Source organism: Suncus etruscus, chromosome 19, assembly GCF_024139225.1.
Source record: "Suncus etruscus isolate mSunEtr1 chromosome 19, mSunEtr1.pri.cur, whole genome shotgun sequence".
In the NCBI taxonomy this organism is placed as follows: domain Eukaryota; kingdom Metazoa; phylum Chordata; class Mammalia; order Eulipotyphla; family Soricidae; genus Suncus; species Suncus etruscus.
Genome location: NC_064866.1, coordinates 26,474,712 through 26,499,138, shown reverse-complemented (window position 1 = coordinate 26,499,138; position 24,427 = coordinate 26,474,712). Strand labels below are relative to the sequence as shown.

At 34.1% G+C, this 24,427-nt stretch overlaps 1 protein-coding gene across 1 annotated transcript in view; it reads left to right on the top strand.

The window, feature by feature from the left end:
* The window catches only part of VAV3 (vav guanine nucleotide exchange factor 3), a 358,886-nt gene that overhangs the window by 219,309 nt on the left and 115,150 nt on the right, over positions 1-24,427 (top strand). Inside the window, 2 exon segments of the mRNA XM_049765842.1 lie at positions 11,102-11,127; positions 14,826-14,871. Of these exon segments, the coding sequence (XP_049621799.1) occupies positions 11,102-11,127; positions 14,826-14,871 (72 nt within the window).

Here is a 24,427-nt window from a genome sequence, read left to right as displayed (position 1 = left end):
AGAGAGAGAGAGAGAGAGAGAGAGAGAGAGAGAGAGAGAGAGAGAGAGAGAGAGAGAGAGAGAGAGAGAGAGAAGCAAAATGCCTGCTCCAGAGACAAGCAGGGGTGGGTAGGTGGAAGAATGATGCATATTCTACGACTGAAACTCAGTTATGAACAATTTTATAACCATGGTGCTTAAGGAAAGTACCATATATACTCGAGTATAAGCTTGTGCACCGAATCAAATGCACATAGTCTCCAGTCATCTTCTGCCCTCTTCCTCTTCATCTTCTGCCCTCTGCTGGAGGGGGCGGTACTTCAGCTCAGTCCGCAAGACGTGGCTGAGCTGAAGAAGTAGGCAGCTGAACTGAACTGGATGCCACTAAACTATTGAACCCACAATATTCTGCACTTTGTATGAGACCAACAACAGTGATAATGATATCTGCAAACTCCGGGATGACAATGTCTATGCTGATACCCTCACATCAAATACAGCTGAAGCTCTGTTTGGGCATACAGATGAGGAGGAGGAGGAATTCAGTTTTGAAGGATTTTAACCTTTGTGATTTAGCTTGATCACCTGTTAAGCTACGGTTTTCTGCACTTTTTAAGTTTTCAAGTTATTGGTGCTAGTTTACAGTTTTTCTTTAGTAATAAACATCGAAAAAAACATTTAACCTACAGATTCCTCAATTATTATAATTGTTTTGGGTATATATTTTTATTTTTGAAATTTACCAGTGGCTGCTGCATTTTCCACCTCGGCTTATACTTGAGTCACTAAGTTTTCCCAGTTTTTAGGGTAAAATTAGGGGGGTCAGTTTATACTTGAGTGTTCTGAGACACTTTACTTAAGCACCATGCTTATTTAAAAATTTTTTATATGTCAAATAGAACAAGACTTAATGGACTAGTCAGATGCTGTAGTAACTGTTTCTAACTCACTTTCTGTGTCCTTGTCTTCAGATAAGTACTTTGTTTAAGAAGATTGTGTTGTGCTAAAAACATATCAAAGTTTACCAGTATTGGTGACTAAATTTGTCTTGAACCAGCTTAGCAGTTTGCTCTCTAGTTAACTTTTGACACATTATTTAAAGTTAGTAAGTTCTAGTATTTTCCCTTATAAAAACAGAATCATGCTTTCAAGGTCTTACTTGTTTTTTTTTTGTTTGGGGGGAAAGCAGGCCTTGGGACACATTCACTCATGCAATGGAACTTGAGAAGACAGGACTGACTGGAATTAGACAGAACCCTCAGCAGGGGTCAAAGTGAGGTACAGTGGGGGCATTGGTGATGAGAATGTTGCACTGGTGAGGCAGAGTGTTCTTTATATGACTGAAACCCAACTACAATCATGTCTGTAATCACAGTACTTAAATATATTATTTAAAAGAAATAAAAATTAAAAATTAAAAAAAGAAGACCATGTATAGTGCTGTGTATTTAATTGGAACCAGCTACATGCAAGGAAAAGCATCTTACCTCTTGTACTATCTTTCCCTAAAAAAATTTAGGATGAAGTTTTAGATTTTAAATAATATCAATTCATTTAATTTTAAAATCCCCCCCACATTTGATGCTCTTGATATTCTTCATTTTCATATAAGGCATTGAGGCACAGAAATTACATAATTAAGTTCCTTAGTCCATACAGCCAGAATTCAAATTGAGCAATCTAATTTCTGACTTTGCTCTTCACAATAGGCTCTATTCCCAGTTCCACAAGTTAGCCATGATGCTACCTGTCAATATTTCAATATTTCACATGCATTGTACCTGAGCCTAGCAAATAAACCTGCACTTAAATTGTGTAAAGAAGAGGGATTTTTAAATCAATTTCTAAACAAAACTATGTAAATTGGTAACTGCCAAATGTGTTTGTATTTAAATGTTTTCAAGTGCTTTCAGAAATATGTGACTCCTTATGGGGGAAATCAAATCTACCTTTTTTTTTTTAAGTATCTCTTAGTGTATTTCTAAGAGTTTTAAGTATTTCTAAGAGTATATTAGAGCCAAAAGACATAAAGCTCTTATGTTATGAGGAAGAAATTTTTTCCTGGGAAAATATAATATAATTAATGTAATATATAATATATATAAGATGATTTTAATATTTATATCAATTATCTATTCATATTTATTGTGTAATCACAATAACATAAGATAATGTTAATATAGTAGATAATGCTTATTTACTTAGATATTTTCCATTACAAGTTTGCTACATAAAATGAATTGAAAGTTATAGTAAGGAACTTACCATTTTTATTCATTATTGGGCATACTTAGAGATAAGGGGATGATGATCACTGGAAAAAAGAGGGAGACATTTTATAAAATGACATTGTAACTCAGAAGTGAAATGAAGGCAAGAGAGTTCCGCACCCTTCTTTGTTGCCTGTTCACTTATCACATTTCAGGTCTTACCTTACTTGACCTTTGTTATTTAATACTATTAACAATTCACCTAGATCATTTTTCCAAATTATATCACATCTTACTAGCCATCTTTCTGCTCCATCATTCTTTGAAGAATTGAATAATTTTTCTGGCATAAGTTACAAACTATATCCCAGATTGATAAGGACCCATTTCCACATAGAATCTTTTTTTTTGAATTCTGGTTTAAAAATTTCCATCTTAACTTCATGTTTACCTTCCCAGGTGTCCTGCACTGATATATTTTTGCATATTCAATTTAACCTCACTAGTAACTACACAAACTTTCTACTGCTATTCTTTTTCTTAGTTAAATATATAAATTCCATGTATTCATCCAAGCTTGGGAGTCAGGTTTGAATTACCTTCTTCTCTCAACTTAAGATACATAACAGTTTGTAGTCCTTCTTTTGGGTTTCTTTGGAGTGATAATTCTGAGATGTAAAATTTCATGTTTCTTGATCAAAAAATAATCTTATTCTTATCTAATTTCTAACATGATCATTATTAAATTCAAGTCTGATTATGTCACGATTCTGCTCACTCTACCTTTAATTTCTTAGAAAATATACTAAGAGCTTCTTAAGGAGAAGAACCTTCCACTGTTGATGGTACTTCTGAAGCTGTGGTGGATGAATGACCAGAGGCCAGTGGTACATGACAAAGCAAATCAATAGAACTGTAGAGCAGAAAGGTTTCTGGATCCTACAGCCAGAATAAAAAGGCTGTGTAATATAATACAAGTATTGACTCCATCCTTGTTAAGACTAGACCTTGACGTGGATATAGTTAACACCTTCTGACTCTAGCTGGTACTTTAAGAATGCATAATGAAGAACTGGAGAGATGATACAGCTATAGAGTAGCATCACCTTGTACACACTTTACTCTGGTTCAATCCCTATACCCTACATTGTATTCACAAATCCTGCCAGAGGTGCTCTCTGAGCAGAGAGCCAGGAGTAAGCCCTGAACACAGCAAGGTGTGCCCAATTCTTCCATAACCCCCCTAAAATGATAGAAAAATGGTAAATATTTCTCAGTCCTTTCCAATATTTATGCAAGGAAAGGCTCACACCCTGATTGTAGATGATTAGGCCATTAATTTCCTGTTGGGTTAATAAATAGCAAGAAAGCGAACCACTCTCAGAACACCTAATGACTACTTCTGGGGAAATTTACTCCTTGAGCCGGTCAATTCCGGTTTCCAAATTCTTGGTTGGCTCTTACTGTTTCCTCTACTTGAAAAAATTCCCTTTGTTTGAACATCTACCCTTCTTTTCTTTCTCTTCAGGCTCTTGCCAATCACTTAATCTCACCTAAATCAGCTACTGATAGTATTAAATTGGTGTTCTTCAGTATTTAAACCTGTAGTCATGCATATTGGTTCATGGATTGACTGACAATTATCAGTGCTTTTCATTCTTTCTATACTTGCCAACCAGCACTGGTCTATCATTGCTGTTTGAAGACCACTGGTCTAAATTAAACCATGCTTTTACAAATTTGTATGTAGATTTTGTTTTTACTCATGGTTAGGCAGAGCTGTGTAACAGAAAAACTTTATATCCCAGTGACGTTAACACATAAAAGTTCATTTCTCACATCTATGTAGAATTCTAATGTTTCACAAGATAGCTTCTAAGGAAAGACTCCCATGTCTAAGTCAATTCCATTTATGACTGCCAATTCAAAACATGGGCACCAGGGTTGCTGCTCTCAAGACCAATGGACCTCAAGTGAGCAATGACATTTTAAAAAAAGTCAGATGGCTTTAATTTAATTACAAGAGAATTTGGACAATGTGTAGAATACATGGGCTATTTAATAAGCACATCTCTATTTGCTCCATTCTCCCTGTTCCTCTGGTGGATTATATGCTCTTTCACCATAAGGAATGTGTTTACATTTTGTATCTAGCCCTTACGACCAAGTGTAGGACTGGAGTCATTAATATCAACTTGCTTTCTCTTTCACATAAATGGTAATTTTTCAACACCAATATATTCTTTATGAGTATTATTAGATATAACTTAATACTAATCATTAAATATTTGAAATACCTCTTAGGCAGTTCTTTTTGTGGAAGTACAGCCTTATTTCAGAGTTATTTTCTCAGGGTTCAGAAATCTTTTACATTTTATGCTCTATATCTCTCACATTTACCTAGTCTTCATTCTTCCTCAAAATAATAATTGCTTGGCAAAAATTGTGGTACATTTCTGAATGAAGACAGTAATTCATTCAGATTAATATTTGACTATGACATATTATTAACTTAAGTACATTTGAAGTATGAAAAACAGATAGTTTAAGTTTATTTCTTTATGCAACTTGGAAACAAATTGGAAGGTTGGGTCATTAGTTTATGTCTTAACATTTGAGAGTTTTCATGGACATTAAGAGCAGGCAGTTCCACTGTCTCTTTTTGTTGAACTTAAGTTGACTCCTCCACTTTCTCCATAACAACCTTAGTGATCAACACATACATATTTAGAAATGTGCTGCCAAAATGTCCAAATCTTAGTAATGAATTGGTATGAACTCTCATTATGTGAGAGTAATTTGTTGAGTAAGGCTGTTATAAACATAGTTTTCCTTCCTTCCTTCCTTCCTTCCTTCCTTCCTTCCTTCCTTCCTTCCTTACTTACTTCCTTCCTTCCTTCCTTCCTTCCTTCCTGCCTTCCTTCCTTCCTTCCTTCCTTCCTTCCTTCCTTCCTTCCTTCCTTCCTTCCTTCCGTCCTCCCTCCCTCCCTCCCTCCCTCCCTCCCTCCCTCCCTCCCTCCCTCCCTCCCTCCCTCCCTTCCAGTTAACTATCATGAAGGTCTAATCCTAGACTGTAGTCTTTGGAGATGTTATGCTTCTTTCCCTGCTGTAATATTTGATTAAGTTCATTTGGTCCACTCCTTAACTGACATTGATCAATACAGCTTGCTTTGCATTCTTTTAGTTTAAATTAAGAAAGTAACATTGGAAGGCAGTTATTGCTGGAACAGATAACTTTGGTTCGCTGCATCTTTTAGTGGGAATGCAAGCCTCAGCTGCTCTAATATTTAACAAAAGCAGATTCCCATTTGCTTCTTTGTTTAATCTCTCTTTTATCTAGGCCAGCTGCTGTTCCTGCTGCTGTTATAGCCACTCACAATTGCATGGAATTTGCTTCAATAACCTTATGGTTTAACCTGCACAATTGCTACCTAGAACTTGCATCCCAAATTGGCACCTGAAGTGGCTTTTTAAAATGATACTGTGGTAATTTATAATAACTGTTAAGATTTTATAATACAATTTTATTCCAGCCCTTTACCTCTAGGCATTTTATCGTATTACTTGTACATGAGTCGAGCTTTATCATAACAAAAAATATCTGGTTCAACTTAATTTTACTTAGAGCATTTAATAAAAATTGATCCACTCTTTACTTCTCAAGATAATTTTCTGTGCCACTGTTATTGCTATTTTTTCATTTAACTATTTGATTCAGTTTAATGATACATTAATAATTATTGAAATGAACTGTAAACTGTCATATTGCAGGAGTTCTGTGAGAGCTTGAAATCAGATACTCTTTCCAAATGTTATGTATTGCCCCACAACATCTAAATACTGCTCTAGATTTGATTGGTGACCTTGATATTTGTACAGCCTCTTACAAAATCTGGTTAAAATGCCTTCTGTTAGCCTCAGTGTTTCAAAAAAACAAAAACAAAAACAAAAACAAAAACTTATCAGCCATGATGCCAAATCCCCTTCAAAATAACTATATGGTTATTATTTTTTTGTGGTTTCCATTTTTGAGAGGAGTGGTACTCTGGGAGGATCTGGGAGTGGTTAGGCTCTATTTCCAACTTGGCGCCTAGGGGATTGAGGAAGCCAGGGATAAAAACTGGGGCTCCCACATGCAAACCATGTGTTCTAGGCTTTTTTTGTTATTTCCTCAGCCCATCTGTGTCTTCTTTGAGATAAACAGTTTTTCTGGGCATGAATTTGTTTAGTCTTAAGAAATAGAACTTCAGATAAGAGATCAAATTATGTAATAATGTATTGCTGAGATCCACTTGTACTGGAAGAACAAATATAATAGAACTGACTTTTGTGTTTAAGTAAGTTAATTATAAGAAATGCATGTATGGGCTCGAGTGATAGCATAGCAGGTAGGGTATTTGCATTTGCCTTGTTTTTGGCAGACCCAGGTTTTATCCCCAGCATCCCATATGGTCTCCCGAGTCTTCCAGGAGCAATTTCTGAGCACAGAGCCAGGAGTATACTCATGAGCACCACTAGATGTGACCCGGAAATCAAGGAAAAAAAAGGCACTAAAATCTTTAAAGAAATTAGTTCTCTTACACAAACCTGCATATTGAGCCTTATACCTGCTGAGATAGATTTTTTTTCAAAGATTCCAAGCAACTCAGTAACGCTACTCCTCTGAATGGTCTGAGTTAAAATAAACCAGTTGGGACATGATGAAAGATGACAAGGTATAAACCCCTCGAGGGCCTGTGAGTCACCTTATGGAAAAGTATGTTGAAGGCTAAGTACATTTTAAAGTTTGATCAGTAGACACCTAAAAAAAAATAGGCTGCAGGGTAAAGATATGATGTGGATTAAAATCTTTTTGGAAACTTGAAGAATTACTGTCTTAAAGAAGTGAGAAATAGGGGCCAGAGTGATAGCACAGTGGTAGGGCGTTTGACTTTCATGGGGCTGCCCAGGATGGATCTGGCTTTGATCCCTGGCGTTTCATATGGTCCCCCTAGCCAGGCTCGATTTCTAAGTGCAGAGCCAGGAGTAACCCCTGAGCATCACTGGGTGTGGCCAAAAAACAAAACAAAACAAAAAGTGAGAGATAAAGGAAAATGAGATAGAAAAGAAAATGGAAAAACTGAGAACATCAGGGGAAAGAGGTTTCAAGCCTTGATATCAGATCTCAACCAGGAACCTTTCTATTTGATCAGAATCTAGCAAGGCAGATTTAATGATAATCAACTCTGATAAACAATGACAGTTTTAGAAAAATAAACATCTATATAACAGTTTGGGGTGTATATCAGGACAAAATGAATGTTGCAGACTTGAAAATTAGAGCAACTTGTCCACAGACTTTTTCATCAAATACGAATCTTTTTCCATTTTTCTAGCCAGAGTAAACTTTTACTTTGACAATACATGAAACAGTGTTCTAGATTTCCCTTATCACCATTATAAGTTAGCAAGCTAGTGCATTAATATGAATATCAGAATTTATATTATAAAGGTGACAATCAGTTCAATGGTATTGCCACTTGAGCAAGTACAAATCTGTAAGTGAAGGAGTTTGAGAATTTCTGAACTTAGATTAGTTTTTAAGAGTTATTTCTAGTTCTTTGACTTTTACGTCACTCTCAGAGATTTTACAGAACCTAAACATGGGCTATGACTAAGTTAGAAATCAGATCTTCAAGGGCCACTTTTTATGTGCTAAGCTCAGCGTGAACAGATCAGAGCAAATTGTTCTGTGCCACGTCCATGGAAGAAATGGGTCTCTTTTCTGGGCATGACAGTAGGAAGTGATGGCACGTCCCAGTTTAGGACTCTTGTTCTTAGAGTTGCACCAAGTACAAAAGTTTTTTCTCATTTTATTCCCTCTGGGTCACACAGAGCTACCTAGTTCTTTTCACATTTTATCAAAATTATGAAAGAAGTTGATACCCTGATGAGATGCAAAAGGAAGTAGGAGACAACAAAGATCTAGAGAAATAAAGATTTAATGAAGTTAGTTGGATTTAGTTCTATACTTCACTGTGCACTGCTCCCACTTTCTCTGATAGTGCTCTTTGACACAGAAGCTGACGAATTTGCATTCAAACTATGCAGCAACATAAAAAAAAACTCTTGCGAATGAAAATCTTACATTTCTGGATGCTTAAAACTGAGTACAATAGATGACATTGTTTTCTTTTCTGGAGGACTGTCAGAGGAACATCAAAGAACTTGATGGGATAGCAATTGCCACAGGGGTTATCTTAGTGGTTGGCCAAGAAATCATACATTTAAAATAGATCGTAAGAAACCTAAGTCAAGAGCATATAAAACACTTTCAACAGAGTCCACAAAAATGACCTTTTTGAACTGAATTGAAGGTGCATGTGCAGTTACAAGCACTTGCTTGAAAGGACAGAGATTTTTCCCATTCTAGAGGTTAGTTACCTGGAAATAGCAAACTTTTCCTCAGTCTTCTTAGGTGAAAAATTTAAAGTCTCCTCCTCAAAAATTGGGAAGAAGAAATGGACAGACACTTTCTCAAAGACGAAATAACGATGGCCAAAGACACATAAAAAAATGCTCCACATCACTAATCATCAGGGAGATGCAAATCAAAACAACAATGAGGTACCATCTCACACCACAGAGACTGGCACACATCACAAAGAACAATCAGTGCTGGCGAGGATGTGGAGAGAGAGGAACTCTCGTTCACTGCTGGTGGGAATGCCATCTCATCCAGCCTTTATGGAAAACAATATGGAGATTCCTCAAAAAACAAAAACAAAAACTGGAAATTGAACTACCTAAGGATCCAGCTATACCACTCCTAGGGATATACCCTAGTAACACAAAAACACACAATACAAAATGTTCTCTGCATGCCTATGTTCATTGCAGCACTATTTACAATAGTCAGAATCTGGAAACAACCCAGATGCCCTTTAACAAATAAATGGCTGAAGAAACTGTGGTACATTTACACAATGAAATACTATGCAGCCATCAAGGAAATGAAGTCATGAAATTTTCCTATACATGGATGGACATGGAAACATAGCTGAATGAAATAAGTCAGAGGGAGAGAGATAGATACAGAATAGTCTCACTCATCTAGGGAATTTAAGAACAATAAAAGACAGTATGGTAGTAATATCCAGAGACAATAGAGATGAGGATTGGAAAGACCAGCCCTAATATGAAGCTTACCATAAAGTTAGAGAAATAACTACTCCAACAACTATCATGACAATGGTAGTGAGTGAGGGAAAGAGAGTGCCTGTCTTGAAGACAGGCAGGGGGTGGGAGAGGCAAGAGATGGGGGACATCAGTGGCTGGAAGGTTGTACTGGTGAAGGTGGGGAGGTGGGTGTACTTTTTAAAGTATTTTTTAAACCCAACTACAAACATGTTTGTAATCATGATACTTAAAGATATTTAATAAAATAAAATAAAATAAATAAACTCTCCTATTTAGTTTCTAATTCTCACTTTAGGTTCATTTTCCTTACACACCAGAAGGTGAATTTTCTTACACCCTGTAAAAGAAAGTAGTCTGGGGCTACTCTGGCAGAATAGAATATTCTGGTCAAACTTGTGAAACAGGTATTGAAACTACTTTGTTAGGAAACAGAGTTCATTTAATTTGGTTTCTTTGTTTGAACATGGTATCCAAATCCACCTTCTACCCAAGCTAATTTTCTTAGGTAGTGCTTCATTAAAAGAACTTCATATTTATAATGAGGAAAAAAATAAGTGATTTTTTTTCTGTCCAGAAATGTTCTACTATTTCTCCTTAAAAGTCATCTTCAGACTTTGCAGATACCTCTATGAAAGCCAGAGTGTTGGATTTAATATTGGCAAAAATGCATACTAAGCTGTTTTCTAGAAAGGTGACATTCCCTCCATGTATCTTCCATTGCCATTTATCAGAAGTTGTCCTTAAAAACAAAAATTCACCTCTTGTTCCATGCCTCAGGCAGTCTTCCTGTGTTAAGCAACCTAAAGCCACTGGTCCACTGTTCTTGTAGTTTTCTCCTTGAACTCTGGTTAAAGGAATTCTTAGAACCATTAAAAAGCAAGTCTGCAGTGTTTTCATTCAGTCCTGCCCTTCCTTTCTCTTCTTTTTCCCTAAGTGTCTGAAGTTTTTTTGCCTGCATAGTCTGGACCTTGTGGCCTGCATAGGTTCTCCTGGGTTCTGAGAAAGGAAGCAAACATTATGTGGCAGTTTTTCCTGTGTTGTGTATGTAAACACATTATCACAGTGACCTTGTCTGTTTGCCACATTATGACCTGAGAGGATCTGGGGAACTTGAAAACTTTTCAATAGCTGAAGAGCAGTGAGAGATTGTTGTTTCTATTCATAGATAAACTAGGAATGAAAGGAAATTAGCATCGACATTCAATCCTATCCCTTTGTTATTTTGCATTTAAATAAAACCAAGGCCCCCAAACTAATTACAACTATTAGTTAAGAAAGAATGCATGCAGTCTTGCACTATGTTAAGGTTAGAAAAGCTGAATGTTTGTAACCCGGTATTCATACTCTTTAAAGTGTGTAAAAAGGAAAGTACTCACCTAGTTTTTTCTCACGCAAATAACTTTTGTGCAAAGCTCTTGTTTTAAGAAGCTTAACATGGCTGGATTGACTTTTGCTTAATTAACAATAGAAAAAAGTTAAGCATAACTTAGAAGTCACTGAGAACCATGAGTCACTTTTCTGACAAGCCAATAAGGCAAGAGAACCTGGGTTGCAAAACAATTACTAGTCCGGCCTGAGGGACCCTGGAAATATATTACAGGTATCAGTTAGGAAAACAAAGCAGTAGTGTTTTACCACACCACAGAGGAGAACAAGCTAAGGTTTCTAACTAAAATAAAAACAAAACAAAACAAACTTTGCATTGACAATGCCAATTTTTACATTTGTTTCAGAACAAGGGACGCTCAAAACAGCCGAGGTAAGATTTAACTATTTTTTTTCTTTAAAAAAATCTATATAACTATTGCATTTCAAGTTGTTTGCTAACTGAGTAGTAAAATTGACCTTAAAATTTTTTGTATAACTTTTGCATTTCAGGTTATTTGCTAACTTAAGCAGGTTTGAACTTTCAGAATGTGAAATATGCCTCCTAAAAAGAATTGAAATTGATAAGAGTAGACAATCTGTGAATAAAATACTATAGATTAAATCAGAGGACTTTGCTATAAACTGCTAAGATTTTAGAAGAAAATATATAATATTTAGTTATAGACTTTATGTGTAAAAGGCTTGTTAAAAACTTAAGTATCATTTTATGTAAATGCCAGGTAAATATTGGAGCAAAGTTTGATGCTATGTTGGGGATAAATTGCCCTAATTCCTTGCTACAGAATTCCACAAACTCCTTAATGTTTACTTAATTCCACTGAAGACATTGCTTTGGAATGAATAACTTGGGTCCTGTTAGTACAATAAGAAGGGGAACCTTTATCCTGGGAAGCAGAAAGATCTGTTCCCTGTCACAAAATGTGTCGCTGCCCAGCAATTGCTAGTACTGAAAATGCTAACGTGGCTCATTTAAGGATATGGTTTCATGTTTCTAGTAGTTTTCCATTTGCCCACAAACATGATTCCTTTCATGTCTTATTGATCAAATCAAGATCTGATAACATTTCCTTTTGACTTAACACAGATTGTATGGTCTAATGGCTTAGAAGTATGTAATTCCTGTCACGTCTCTGTATGCAGCTATTTTTAAAAGCCTAAGAAATAATAAAAACACTTTATTCCAAATAGCAATTGCCTTGGCCTTCAATCCAAAGTAAAATATTTCTTACTTGACCTCCCAAAACAATATCACAGCAGAGAAAGAAAATTTTAAAATATATAATTAGTTGGGTAAATTCCAAAGGTCAGTTATCTGAGAAATTCTGTATGACAAAGGGAAAGATTCAATACCAATTTATTTTAATATTTAAGAATGATCCATATTCTACTAGACATCATTTATATAATTCCTCAAAATCATGAAAATTACAGAGATGTTAAGAGAAAATTGTGTATTCTTTTTTACATAAGCACAATATTTGCATATGAAGGATATCAAACATGCTATTTGAAAATGCCTATGCACTTATTGAGTTGACTGTACTTTAGAATCTAGAGCCTAAAATCAAGGAATTAATAGTAGTGTAACAATATTTTAAAAAATAAGATCATGCAAATTCTTCTAGGGCTAAAGTAAAATATTATAAAATATATTTCAACATGCGGTCCCCAGGCGAGGCTGTTAATTAGGACTATTAGGATGTTTCCAACAATATCAATGGGAAACTTGAAAGCAGATTTCTTTTTACTTTCTCACTGCTTATTGAAAAGAATATATTGCAGAGTGCTGAATTTTTAATTCAGTGTCACATTAGACATACTGTATCAGATATATGCACTATTTTTTTTCTAAAGAAGTAATTCCCTTTGGTTTTCTTTAACAAGTGTGAAGTGGGTATATTTACACAATATATGTAAGCAAGAGGTACTAATTTTCACTTGATACTAATTCATTATCTCCAAGCATTTTATACCCTTAAAATTAAATGTCAGCCTGTAATGAAAAGAATTAATAGTCACATAAATTTTTTAAGGTAGGATCAGTGTTTAAAGGTAAAATGCTTATATAATAAATATAAATTTTATCCAATCTGTGATTCTATTTATTAAATTTAACATTGGGAGGATAATTATAGTATATCATTAGTGAACTACCCATTAGGAAACCTTCATTTGCTTTAGCAGAAAAGTATAGCAGAAGAATATGAAGGGGAAAAAAAAGAATATGAAGGGGCCTCTTCCCCCAATTCCAACTCAGGAAGACTATGTGAAAATTGATTTCACTCTGATGCAGATGTTTCTCTGAAGCTCAAGAGTCTCAGAAGCAAATGATTTATAAGCTGTATGATTTTATTTTTCCCCTCTCTTGAAGATCACCTTTACTTTTTATTTACCAGTTTATTTATTTATTTATATTATTTATTTATTTCAGAATAGCCAGAATTATGAACTTTTAAAAAATTTATACTACATTCCTTAGAAAACTCAGTTTTCAATATAGCCATAGGTTAATGCTTGGTCTTCCATAGCCACACCTAGGTTGGTCCTCTTGCATCCTTATTTGAATAAATACTCAGAAGCAACCTCTGCCTAGTTCCAAGACATAAAAATACTGTAACATGTCAGTTTAAATATATATATTCATCACAAATCTATTCATTAATCTATAATTTTCTACCTTTAAAGTCAAAGAGAGGAACCAATAAAAAATTGAAACTTGGCTTGTTTTGTTGGTAAAATCAGCAGAATTAGGGAATAATCTTGTTCCTCAAATGTGACTATGAGAGATTCTCTTTTCATGTTTCTATTGTCAGTGCAGGAGGGTGGAACATACCTGACAGTGCTTATTCCTGACTCTGTGCTCAGGTCTCACTCCTAGCTGGGCTCAAGGGAATGTATGAAGTGCTGGGATTAAATCCATACAGTGCTGAATAAAATAAAGTGTCTTCTAAAAGGACCTGAAGCTCCACATATAGAAACAATTTTCAATACACAAGGAAAGAAAACCTGAATTACACTTACAGACCAAGCATTTTATTCAGCAGTATAATCATGCGGAAATTAAATTTTTATTAGTGAAATTACCATAGTCAAGTTGAAATAATTAATATGCTTATGAAATTGAATATGTAAAAATGCATTCTCACATTTTAATTTTTTCATTAAAATTCATATCTAGGGGCCAGAGTGATAGTACAATGGGCAGGGTGCTTCCTTGCATGAAACTGACCTGGGATTGATTTTCCAAACTCCTTATGTCTCCCTCTCCCCACCTGTGAAATGCCAGGATAATCCCTGAACATAGTGCTAGGGTAAACCCTGAGCTCTGTCAGGTATTGCCCAAACACAAACACCAAAAAAAATTTTTTTTATTTGTAGAATACGTAATTTTTCCTTAGGGTTATGTTTTCTTTTTCTGTAAGAACTCATTTTTGTGTTTTACAAACTACTTGCATGTCTATTTTAGTTCTTTTCTTATTCAGAAACAATGTAAAAGAGCCATCATTTAAACATTTAAAAGTTTGCTAAAATTTGGAGTTTCAGATCTTAGTGGAGGTTTTTGTTTGCTTTTTATTGTTGTTTTAGAGCCATATCCAGCAGAGCTCAGTGGAAGACAAGCACTTTCCCCATTGTACTATTTTTCCAGCCTCAAGACCTTTGTTTGAAATTTCTAGGCTGTCAGGTATAAGAAAATTGAGGAAGGGTTGAAGATTATGTGTCTTTGGCTGGGAATATTTTTAAACCAAGAATGATTATTTGGATTTTGTTCTCATAATTCCTCTGGTCTTTATGACTTCAAAAAAACTGTGTCTCAAAACCAAGAGATGGCAAATGAAAAGCAATTGCTCCTCCATTATGTTATAAGATATTTACAACTTATGAAATGTAATGATATTCGGATGGAATATTTATTAGGGAAATGAAAAGATGAGATTATGAAAGCACTGTAGAACCATGCTTCTATTGAATCTAGTTCTATTCAGTGCAACATTCATTGCTCTTCCAGGTGTCATGAAATATGATTTAATAATGCAACAACCTGTTTTTTCATTTTAATTTTCTGCACAGAAACGGACCAATGGGCTTGGAAGAACCTCCAGACATGTGGATCCAGGTGTGTTTTTTTGTATGTGTATATATATATGTAAAATAGACAGATTGTTGGCCTTTGTTCCTCATAGTTTGGTATATAATATGTGACCAGAAGGCGAAGGTCTAATGTGTAAATTATTTACTTGAAATGTTTCCTAGGAAAGAGTCACATGGTAAGTAACTACTAGAACCACACTCTTTCCACAACAATAATTGAGCTGGTTACTTGCTTCCTGAGCAGCCTCAGGCTGCATGGTTAATGTTAATATAGATAATATCTTTCTCTGCTTTTTCCAAAATTTGTGGAAAAGATTAAGTAGCAAACTGGCATTTAGAAATTAACATATTCTCAAGGGCATTGGGAAGTTCATAATTCAGAAAATCTTTGGAACCTTCTTAATTTAAGAAAATACTTTTTAAAAATCCTTTATTTTGTACAGAAGAATGAATCTCGGGATTTCACTTACAAGAATTATATTTTGGATACAAGTTATCTGTTGTCACAAAACATTTAGTCCTTCTCTATTAAACATCATGAAGTTTGTGGTCTCACTGTTCTAACTTTATTATTATTTTGTCCATTTAACCAGAGGTTCCTAAAGTTACTTGGCCTACTATCCCCGTTTTAGACAAAACTATCAGTCAGCACCTCTCTGGAAAAATCTGCTCTCTTTAAGTGAATAAATCAGAAGCACCATCCTAAATTACAGCAGATATTATGATTGATATATTCTTTCATCATTCTAGAATCTCTGAGCAGGGGGTAGTTTTATCCAATTTGGGAAACACTACATTAATTTTTGGTCTATGATCATATTACATTGGTGAAAAGGTATTCATAGCTAAGAGATTTTTATATATAAATATATAAACTCAATTAAATATATATAAACTCAATAATTAATTAAAATAAATCAGAAATAGAGCATGGCCTTGCTGGAAAATAATGTGGGTTATGTGTTTTGGTTTTTCTTTATAAACATTGTTCACCTAGTTGTAAAGTTTAGCTTTCAAAGCATTATAGCCTTTAACTGAAGCCACACCCGTGGTAGTTGTGCCAGTTTATGAGCTATTTGAAAAGATTTATGGGAGCTTTGTTGCCTTTGGCTAAAAATTGCCTCACTTGTGTCCTGAGATCAGTTTAAATCTTTTAACTACAAAACAAAATTGTGGTCATTAAAAAGATAGGGGTTCAGGTTTACTTTTTTAATAGCCCTAACTTTCCCAGACTGTTGCAGGGGACTCTAATAATACGCCTTAGAAGGCTCTTCTAAGTCTGTTCCCTTTCGTAGGAATATCTGAATCTGACTCTCATAATTACTTTTCATGTGTCTTTGCATTGTGGTATTTTATTTCAGAAAATTATCTAATATTTGTAGATGTTAATTTAAAATTTTTTTTCCTTTATTGACATTTTCACCTAATCTTCCCTTACCACTCGCCCCAGAAAAAAATGCATTTTTATATTTATATTGTTTCAGTGAAAGTAATTTTAAATTTTAACAATTTACTTTACAGCCAAATGCTTAGGAGATTTTTGATTGTTTGCAGAGCTGGAGAGCATCTCATAGCACATAAGTCCTGCAATTATTTGGTCTGGCCTTAGGTTATGATGAGACAGTCTTGTATGTTCCTCATAGTCTGTCTACAGTCCAAGTACCTGTATTCAGAATGATATTATGGACATTCAAATGACTGTCAGCAGATAAAAAGTTTCCTATTTCTCATTTTAAAGGGTAATATAGTTGATTCAGGCACTATAAATATGACAGTCACTAAAACATGTCTATTTTCCTTTATCTTATAGGTCATAGCTTTATACATAAGCATTCCTATTTTCCTACTGTTTAGATTTTTATAAGATACATAATTGGCACTATATATTATGCTTGTAAGAATAGATGTGTGTATATATAATAGTTTTCCATTAGGTATAATAAATATATGTGATTATTTTCTCATGCTACACATTCTTGAAATAGTTGATCTTCTCTGTTGTAGATAACAGTTCTTTATTCTGTCATTCTACTGGTTACTTTTGATGTTAGGTTTGAGTTATATATTAGAACTGTTTTCTCCATCATTGCCTCTTTCTGTTGGTGAGTTGCAAAGATTTCTTGTTCAAAGTTAACCTTTCACTGACTGTCGACTGTCATGTTGATCCTGATATGACTATTTACCAGATTTTCAGAGTTGAGTGGGAAATATTTCACCACAAGATGTTTAAGTAAGAAATCAGTAAAACTGAGACTTTCTTGTCTTGTTTCCAAGTAAAATTATTTGCTATGAAATATTTTATCCTGGAACTTCATAGTTTTATCTTATTTAGTTAGTATAAATTACTAAGTAATAATATTAGTTCATGGTTAATAATGCATAGACAACTTTTCAGAACCTCACTTAGCATGGCTTATAGAAAAGAAATTATTAAACAGTTGGGAGTGTTTACTAGTTCATCTGAACCAAATTTCAGAACCACATGGAAAGACAAAAATATATGTGATCTATAAAAACATATTCTCTACACCTTTTGTTTGGAAATGTAATTCAGAATTAATTTTTGGGGTAGTAAGTTTATTGTATAAAATAATGAATGACTATACTTTCTTTCGATTTATTGGCTCCTTACATTGTCCTTTTGATAAGACAAGCTTATACCCTAATAAGACATGGATTGTTTGTGTTAAGACACATGTCTTTGAGATATATCCCAAAGTTGAGGGATCTTGTGTACCTGTAATTTGCTTCTTTTTTAAGGACTTTAGTATTCTAATTTGTAAGAGGTGCTATCCTATCTTAGGATCAATAGTACCCTCCTTATAAGGACTCTGCAATGTATGGTCAATATTTATAAAGTAACTTATAAACAATACCAACTAGGTAGTATACACTCTGAATTGACACTTATAATAATTACTTTGTGATCAGAGTGCTGTTCAGTTTGGACGACTTGTCATATGTAGAAGGAGCAATAACACTTGAGATATTTTATTATAAATAGATCCAGAGTTATGCTATCTTTTCACCAAATGTAGTATAATAACCATAGTCATTTCAGTTTTGATATTATGACCTACTAATTGAAGCCATTGGCTTCAACAATATTTTAGTTCTTTAAGAAATGAAACAGTAGTGATTGTGGGTTTTTGAAGTTAATAATATTTATCATTGCAGTAAAGAACATAGAAAGAAAAATTCTCAAGGTTGCAAAATATATATATATATATATATATATTGTGGAATTCAATTCAAACCGAGAATAATGAGAGAATAGGTTTGCACTGTGGCTTGTTAGCACATTTAAAAACATTAATTCTATTTAAAATTGTGGTTAATCTTTATAGAAAATATTTACAAATATTTTAAGATTTATTTCTTCTATTATATGCTAATAATTTATCACTTCATGGCTTTAGCTGCTTTTTAAATAAAGTAATATATTAGGTGCAAATTCTGGTAACTCTTATTTTGGTTTTCTTAAACACAGGAGAATATTTTATTTTTATCAGTTTGTACTTTTCTTCCTGAGACAGATGTTGGTTTCAGGAAAATAACACTTGTAAGAGGATAGATCAATTATTTCAAGAACATAGAGGTGCTAGGCCTTTTTCAAGAACATGAGATCATAAATCTCAAAAAGGAAATCTGAGTGCTGGTGTAATATTTTTCACCTAAAGTGGCTCTCAAGGTCAAAGTCGCCAATTAAATTTTAATACTGAGCTTTAAAATTTTCTTCTAAGTGTAAAAGTTACAAGATTTATTTTTGTTTGCATGAGGCAAATCTGTATATCAGGACACGTGTTTTTAAAATCAAGTCCATGTTTTTAGACTATTGCAAAATTGTCTTTCATCTGTGGCACTAGTAACATCTTGTAGTTAAGTACGCTGTCACTAGCTTTTAAAAATTCAGTCCTTTGTTCTATGTTGTGCTGCCTGCAAATTAGATGGGAAATGTTTAGGAGCTCTTTCTCTTTTTGATCTTAAGTTACTCATGTATTTCATGATAACCTTGGAGAGCAATGAATGAATAGGGTTACATTGATAAAAGAAGTGCTTTTTCAGAGCTCTTGCATCTCATTGTTGAAATCTTGGCTAGAAAAGAAAACATGGACTTATGCACAATGTCTTCTCTTATTTACTAAGAAGTCTTACTCCTTGCCAGAACCATCTCCAGAAATGGTCAGTTTCCCTTTTAGGTCGATAGGATTGATTAATATACCTCTTTTTTGTGTATATGGGTAAAGGAGTATTGGAATATTTCATTACTAACGTACTTTATGTGATAATAAATACTAATAATGCCATTGATTGTAAAAAATTCCTTTCTATAAGGAATTAATAGTTTGACTGCTAAAGAAATAGACAGGCATAAAGTCTTGATTATATAAAGTATGCCTATGAATTTACATATAAAATAATTAATAGTATTACCATTTTATTAATTATAATGGTTATGGAATAGTGCCATGAAAAATTATTGAAGATTCTCACAGCATATAAAAATAATCAATTGTTGCATATGCAAAAAAAATCAAAATAAATTAGGAAAATTAAAAACAGTGTGGACTCAAATTACTTTTAATCTGGGTTGTCAATTTATAATTTAATTTAAATAAATGAGTAATTTGTTATTGTGATTAACTGTATTAAATTAGAAGTTAAATGATTTTATTTAGTGTTTTACTTTAAATAATTGATACATTTCTTCAAATCTAAATGTAATTGTTATTTATTTTGATTTGCTTTAAATATACTGTAAATTTTCTTAATGAGAAAAGCTATATTTTTTGTTTCTAAATAGAAAACATTGATAAGAAAAATAGGAACATGATATTCTTGAAATAAATTATCCTAAAATATATTTTAAACATTCTTGAAGGCTGTAGTTCAGTGAGTTTTTCACTGTAATAAATAAGTAATAAAGTATCCTTAGATTACTGTATTTCCATATTAATCAGTCAGACCTACTTCTGTCTTTTCTGTCACCTCTAAAACTAATTTCTCATCAAATATAAATCCCAATCTAAATAGTGGGAGCATAATTGTAATATGTAAAAATATATTTCACATTGAAAGAATGAACTTGAAAAAACCAGGACAGTAGAACTCTGTTATTAAGATTCATTGCAGAGAAACGAGAAATCCAAGTTGTGAACGAGTTCTGGGGAGCCTGCTCTGGTTTTTTAAATAGCTGATTTGTCTCAAGCTTCTATTAAACTATGAACAATAAGACAAGATCTTCACTAAGGCAGTTGATCCCCTTGTAGTTATTTTCAGGACTATATTCCTAATTCCCTTTACCAGGAAGACAGATTTCTGAAATGTACATCCCGTCTCTTGCTCAGATATTCTTTGATTTGGGGAGGATTTCTTTCTCCCTTTAAAATATGATTCCAAGTTCACAAAGGGTCATTGTTGCTGAAAGGCAGGTAGCCCCATGCCTTGCCTAGCTAGGTTTCCCCACTGCTCAGATGCTGACAGCATAGGAACAAAGGTAATATTTAAAGACAGAGTAGTGATTTAGATGGGAAAGACAACAACAACAATTGATTATTGCAATAAAACATTTTCAGTACCCAATGCAGAACTTATCATATCTAATAGTAGATTGCATTATTAGAATACACTATTTGTGGGCCACTCAGATACTTCTTGTTTCTATCATTAGTCATTATCTCTTTAAAAAATGAAAAATGTACTATTAGCTATTTAGAAAAATGTCCTGTAAAGGAAATCTGGTAAGCTACTTAAGAGAAAAACAAGAGATAATATAGTAATATTTAGAGACAATAGAGATAAGGGTAAGGAGTTCCAGTCCAGGGCAGGAACCTTGCCACAGAGAGCCATGAGTTAGGAGTAGAGCCTACTATGACAATGGTAGTTGGAACTGTTCATTCCGAACAAGAACTCAGTGCTGAAAGGGGAGGAAGTGACATGCATGGCACACCTCCATTAACAATAATCCAAACCACAGTGTCAAAAAGGAAAGAGAATGTATGAGAATGAAACAAATTGCTTGAAAAGGAGGTGGGAGGGTGAGAGTAGGGGAGTCGGGGTTGAGGGTTAGAGTGAATTGTGGAGAGAAATGGAAGAAATCAGTGGCTGGAGGGGTGTAATGGTGAAGGGTGGTGTATATTTAATGTATGAAACCCAACAATGACTAATTTTGTAACCATAGTGCTTAAATAAAGCAATAATTAAAAAAGGAGTTTCCAACAGTTATCACCCAAAAATGTAATATTTATATAATACTTTTTCATTGAAGAGTCTAGTTATTGTTTGGGCTTCTTTTGGCACCTGTGTCTTTAAAAAGAACATGCCCAAAATAGATAATTTCTATATGGAAATTAGTGGGCAACAAAAATTTAGACTTTTATAATAGGCCATAAATCTGAGAAAATAATAAATTTTTCAGAGTTTTAGTTCTTATAAAGTAGAGGTACTAGTAGAGTCAAAATTGCTTTCAACTAATAACAATATTTTAAGCAAATAGTATACAGTTGATAACAGAAAAAAGAGATTGGTAAATATTTATTATTACAAATTTAATAATAAAATAGCTCTGTGGAAGTGAGGATATTATCAAATAAATTAGAACATTAAATTGTGGAATTTTATCAAAATGACTGCTATTTGCAATTATTTATATACATTATATTGAAATCATATATTTTTTCATATTTCAAGTTTGGTTTTTTGAGGGTTTGTTTTAACCATTTTTACTTAAGTACCAGAACTTTGAATACTGTTAATTACATTTGTATGCATACATCTTTCCAAAATCACACTCATCACCAGAGAACCCACTTCCCTCTACCACTATCCCCTCCGAGCAACACCACCTCCCAAAATAAAATTAATTCTATAGACAAAATCTCCAATTTTGATCAGTTTGACCACTTGTTTTTCTCTTACAATATTTCTTTATATCACACTTATAAAAGAGAGAATTTTTTAAAGTTTTTTTTTTGGTTTTTGGATTTGGGGACATATCCAGTAGCTCTAAGGGTTTTCTCCTGACTTTTTGCTCAGAAATCACTCCTGGCAGGCTAGGTGAACTATATATGATACCAGGAATCAAGCCGGATCCATCCTGGTTCCGCCGCATGTAAGGCAAATTCCCTACCATTGTGCTATTGCTCTGGCCCCAAAAGAGATAACTAAAAAAAAATTACTGTGGAGGTAGTGACACCTACACATATAGATGATTAAAGCTAAACAACTAAGTTTCTCAAAATTGTGGAGGTAGGTGGAAAAAAAGGTGCTGTTCCTGCTGAAAAGGGGCATGCAATGAACATCTTGGACAGCAAGAGAGTGTGGGACATAAGGCTTTAAGTATGGGACACCACCCACCTGCCTGTGTGGCAAAACTGTTGTAATAATGGTCTTTCCTAGTTGGCTCTATTAGGTGGGTGGCACATTAAATCATCAGAGGGAGCCCTAAGCAGTGGTTTAGAATGAAACTTTGAATTAGGTATTTAGCCTGCTAATAATGTTTCCACTCCTTAATGTGTAATCTTGGGTACAAGTTTATTATATGTAAACTAGTTTATATTGTCTAAAATAGTAGTAATAGCAGGCATGTTATTATCTTTAACATGGAAGTAGTAATACACCTCCTTTTGTCATTTTGAAGATTAGATGAGATATTGAAATACCAATAAACTTTAGCACGTACTGATTTCTTTCTGTAAATGTTGCTGATGGTGGATTTTACAAACACTATTGTATTGCTTTTCTGTTTCTATTTTACAAACTACCATTTAAAAACTTAGAACATTATACAGTTTTTGTTTTTGAGGCACACCTATTGATTCTCAGGGGATAATCCCAGCTCTATGCTCAGGGTTTATTCCTGGCAGTGCTTGGGGATCTGTTGGGGATCAAATTTGGCTCATCTGCATCACCTTATGTGCTATATAGTATTACTCATACCCTAGATATTCAAAGCCATGGAGTGGCTTTAGAGTTAGAGTAATGCGTTGCATATGAGAGACCCTGGTTTTCTCCTAAATACCCATTATATTCCCATCCCACCCTTACCCCCAAACAACCAGGTAGAACCCTTGGAATATACAGAAAACAAAACACTCATAGCCTAAACATGTATCTGGTTCAGAAACCTGGGCATGGTATAGATAGATTCTCTTTTTCAGGGTTTCTCACACATTACATCTTTCAATTAGTTAGTTTCTACTATCTCTTCTCTCATCTGAAGGAAGGACAATCATAGCTCAACTATAAAAGGTTATTATTCCTAGATTACCATACAATGTTGATAAAATTTTCTTCCTTTTAGTGTATTGAACATCTATTCAGATATCTACTTTGCTGTTAATCAGAGGCTAGCCTCAATTCTTAGATACATGGGAATCATCAAAATGGCTTTTTGTTTCATTAAAGTATGAAGCCATAGGGCTGGCAATGAGGAGGTAAGACAGTTTCTTACAGCAGCTGGAACCACAGTACAGTGGGTAAGTTACTTTCCTTTTACCTTGCATATGGCATCCCATATAATCCTCAGAGCACTGCCAGGAGTGATTCATGAGTGAAGAGCCGGGAGTAATCCCTAAACATGTCAGCGTGGCATCAAACAAAAAACAAAATACAGTTCTCTCTCATGCTATCAACCCTGCTATGATCCCCAGCCTCACATATGGTTTTTTGAGCATAGCCAAATATTACTTCTCCATGAATAACCAAGAACCTCACCTGAGAACCTCTGGGTATGGTTCTCTATCATAATAATGATGATGACGTATGTAAATGAAGGAGGTACTAATATCCCTTATAATTAATAATTACAATTTTGTATAACAGTCTTGGAAATTATATTTCATCATTTTAATTTCAGAGTGTTATGATGTAAATTCTGAGTACAGTCAGGGGAGAAGGATTAATGATATATGTGAACTCTGGAGGCAAGGTATTATTGTCTTTCATTTTAGATCTGTTGCCACAAACTCTTAACAGTAGACGCTGTTGTTGGTTAGTGGTGGAAACGAAAGCTGAGATGTTAAGCTCACACAGCATTTAACTGGTGGCAGGACTTATTGTAATGTTTGATTCCGGATACCTCATCCTTCTGGAGATCTCCTGTGTGCCTTATGTTGGCCATGGTTTGGACAGAGAAAATATTATTTTGAAGTTTAGCTGTATAGTACATTGCAAATTAGCAGTGCAATCTGGTCTGTTTTGCAGAGTTCATTAGTGGTTTCTGTTACAAAGCAGATTTATGGATGATTTTATTTTATGCATTGTTAATTTTGAAAATGTTAATCTGAAAGTGCTACAGTATTTCAATTAATTTGGACGATTAAAACTTAGCACCAGAAGAATCCCTAGCAGAAGATAAGGCAGCTAATTAGAGCTTCTGAAACAAACAACTGTAGACACTGGCACTGAGACATGCTGGGTGGATGACACCCAGCAGAACCCACTCTGCTTAGCAATTTTGAAATGGAAAGAATCCTTTCTGGCAGCCTACATAGTAAACTTGAACACAGTGGAGTTTTTTAAAAGTCATCTTAAGAAGTTAACTATTTAAATTAATGTATAATTTATTTAATATCATGCAG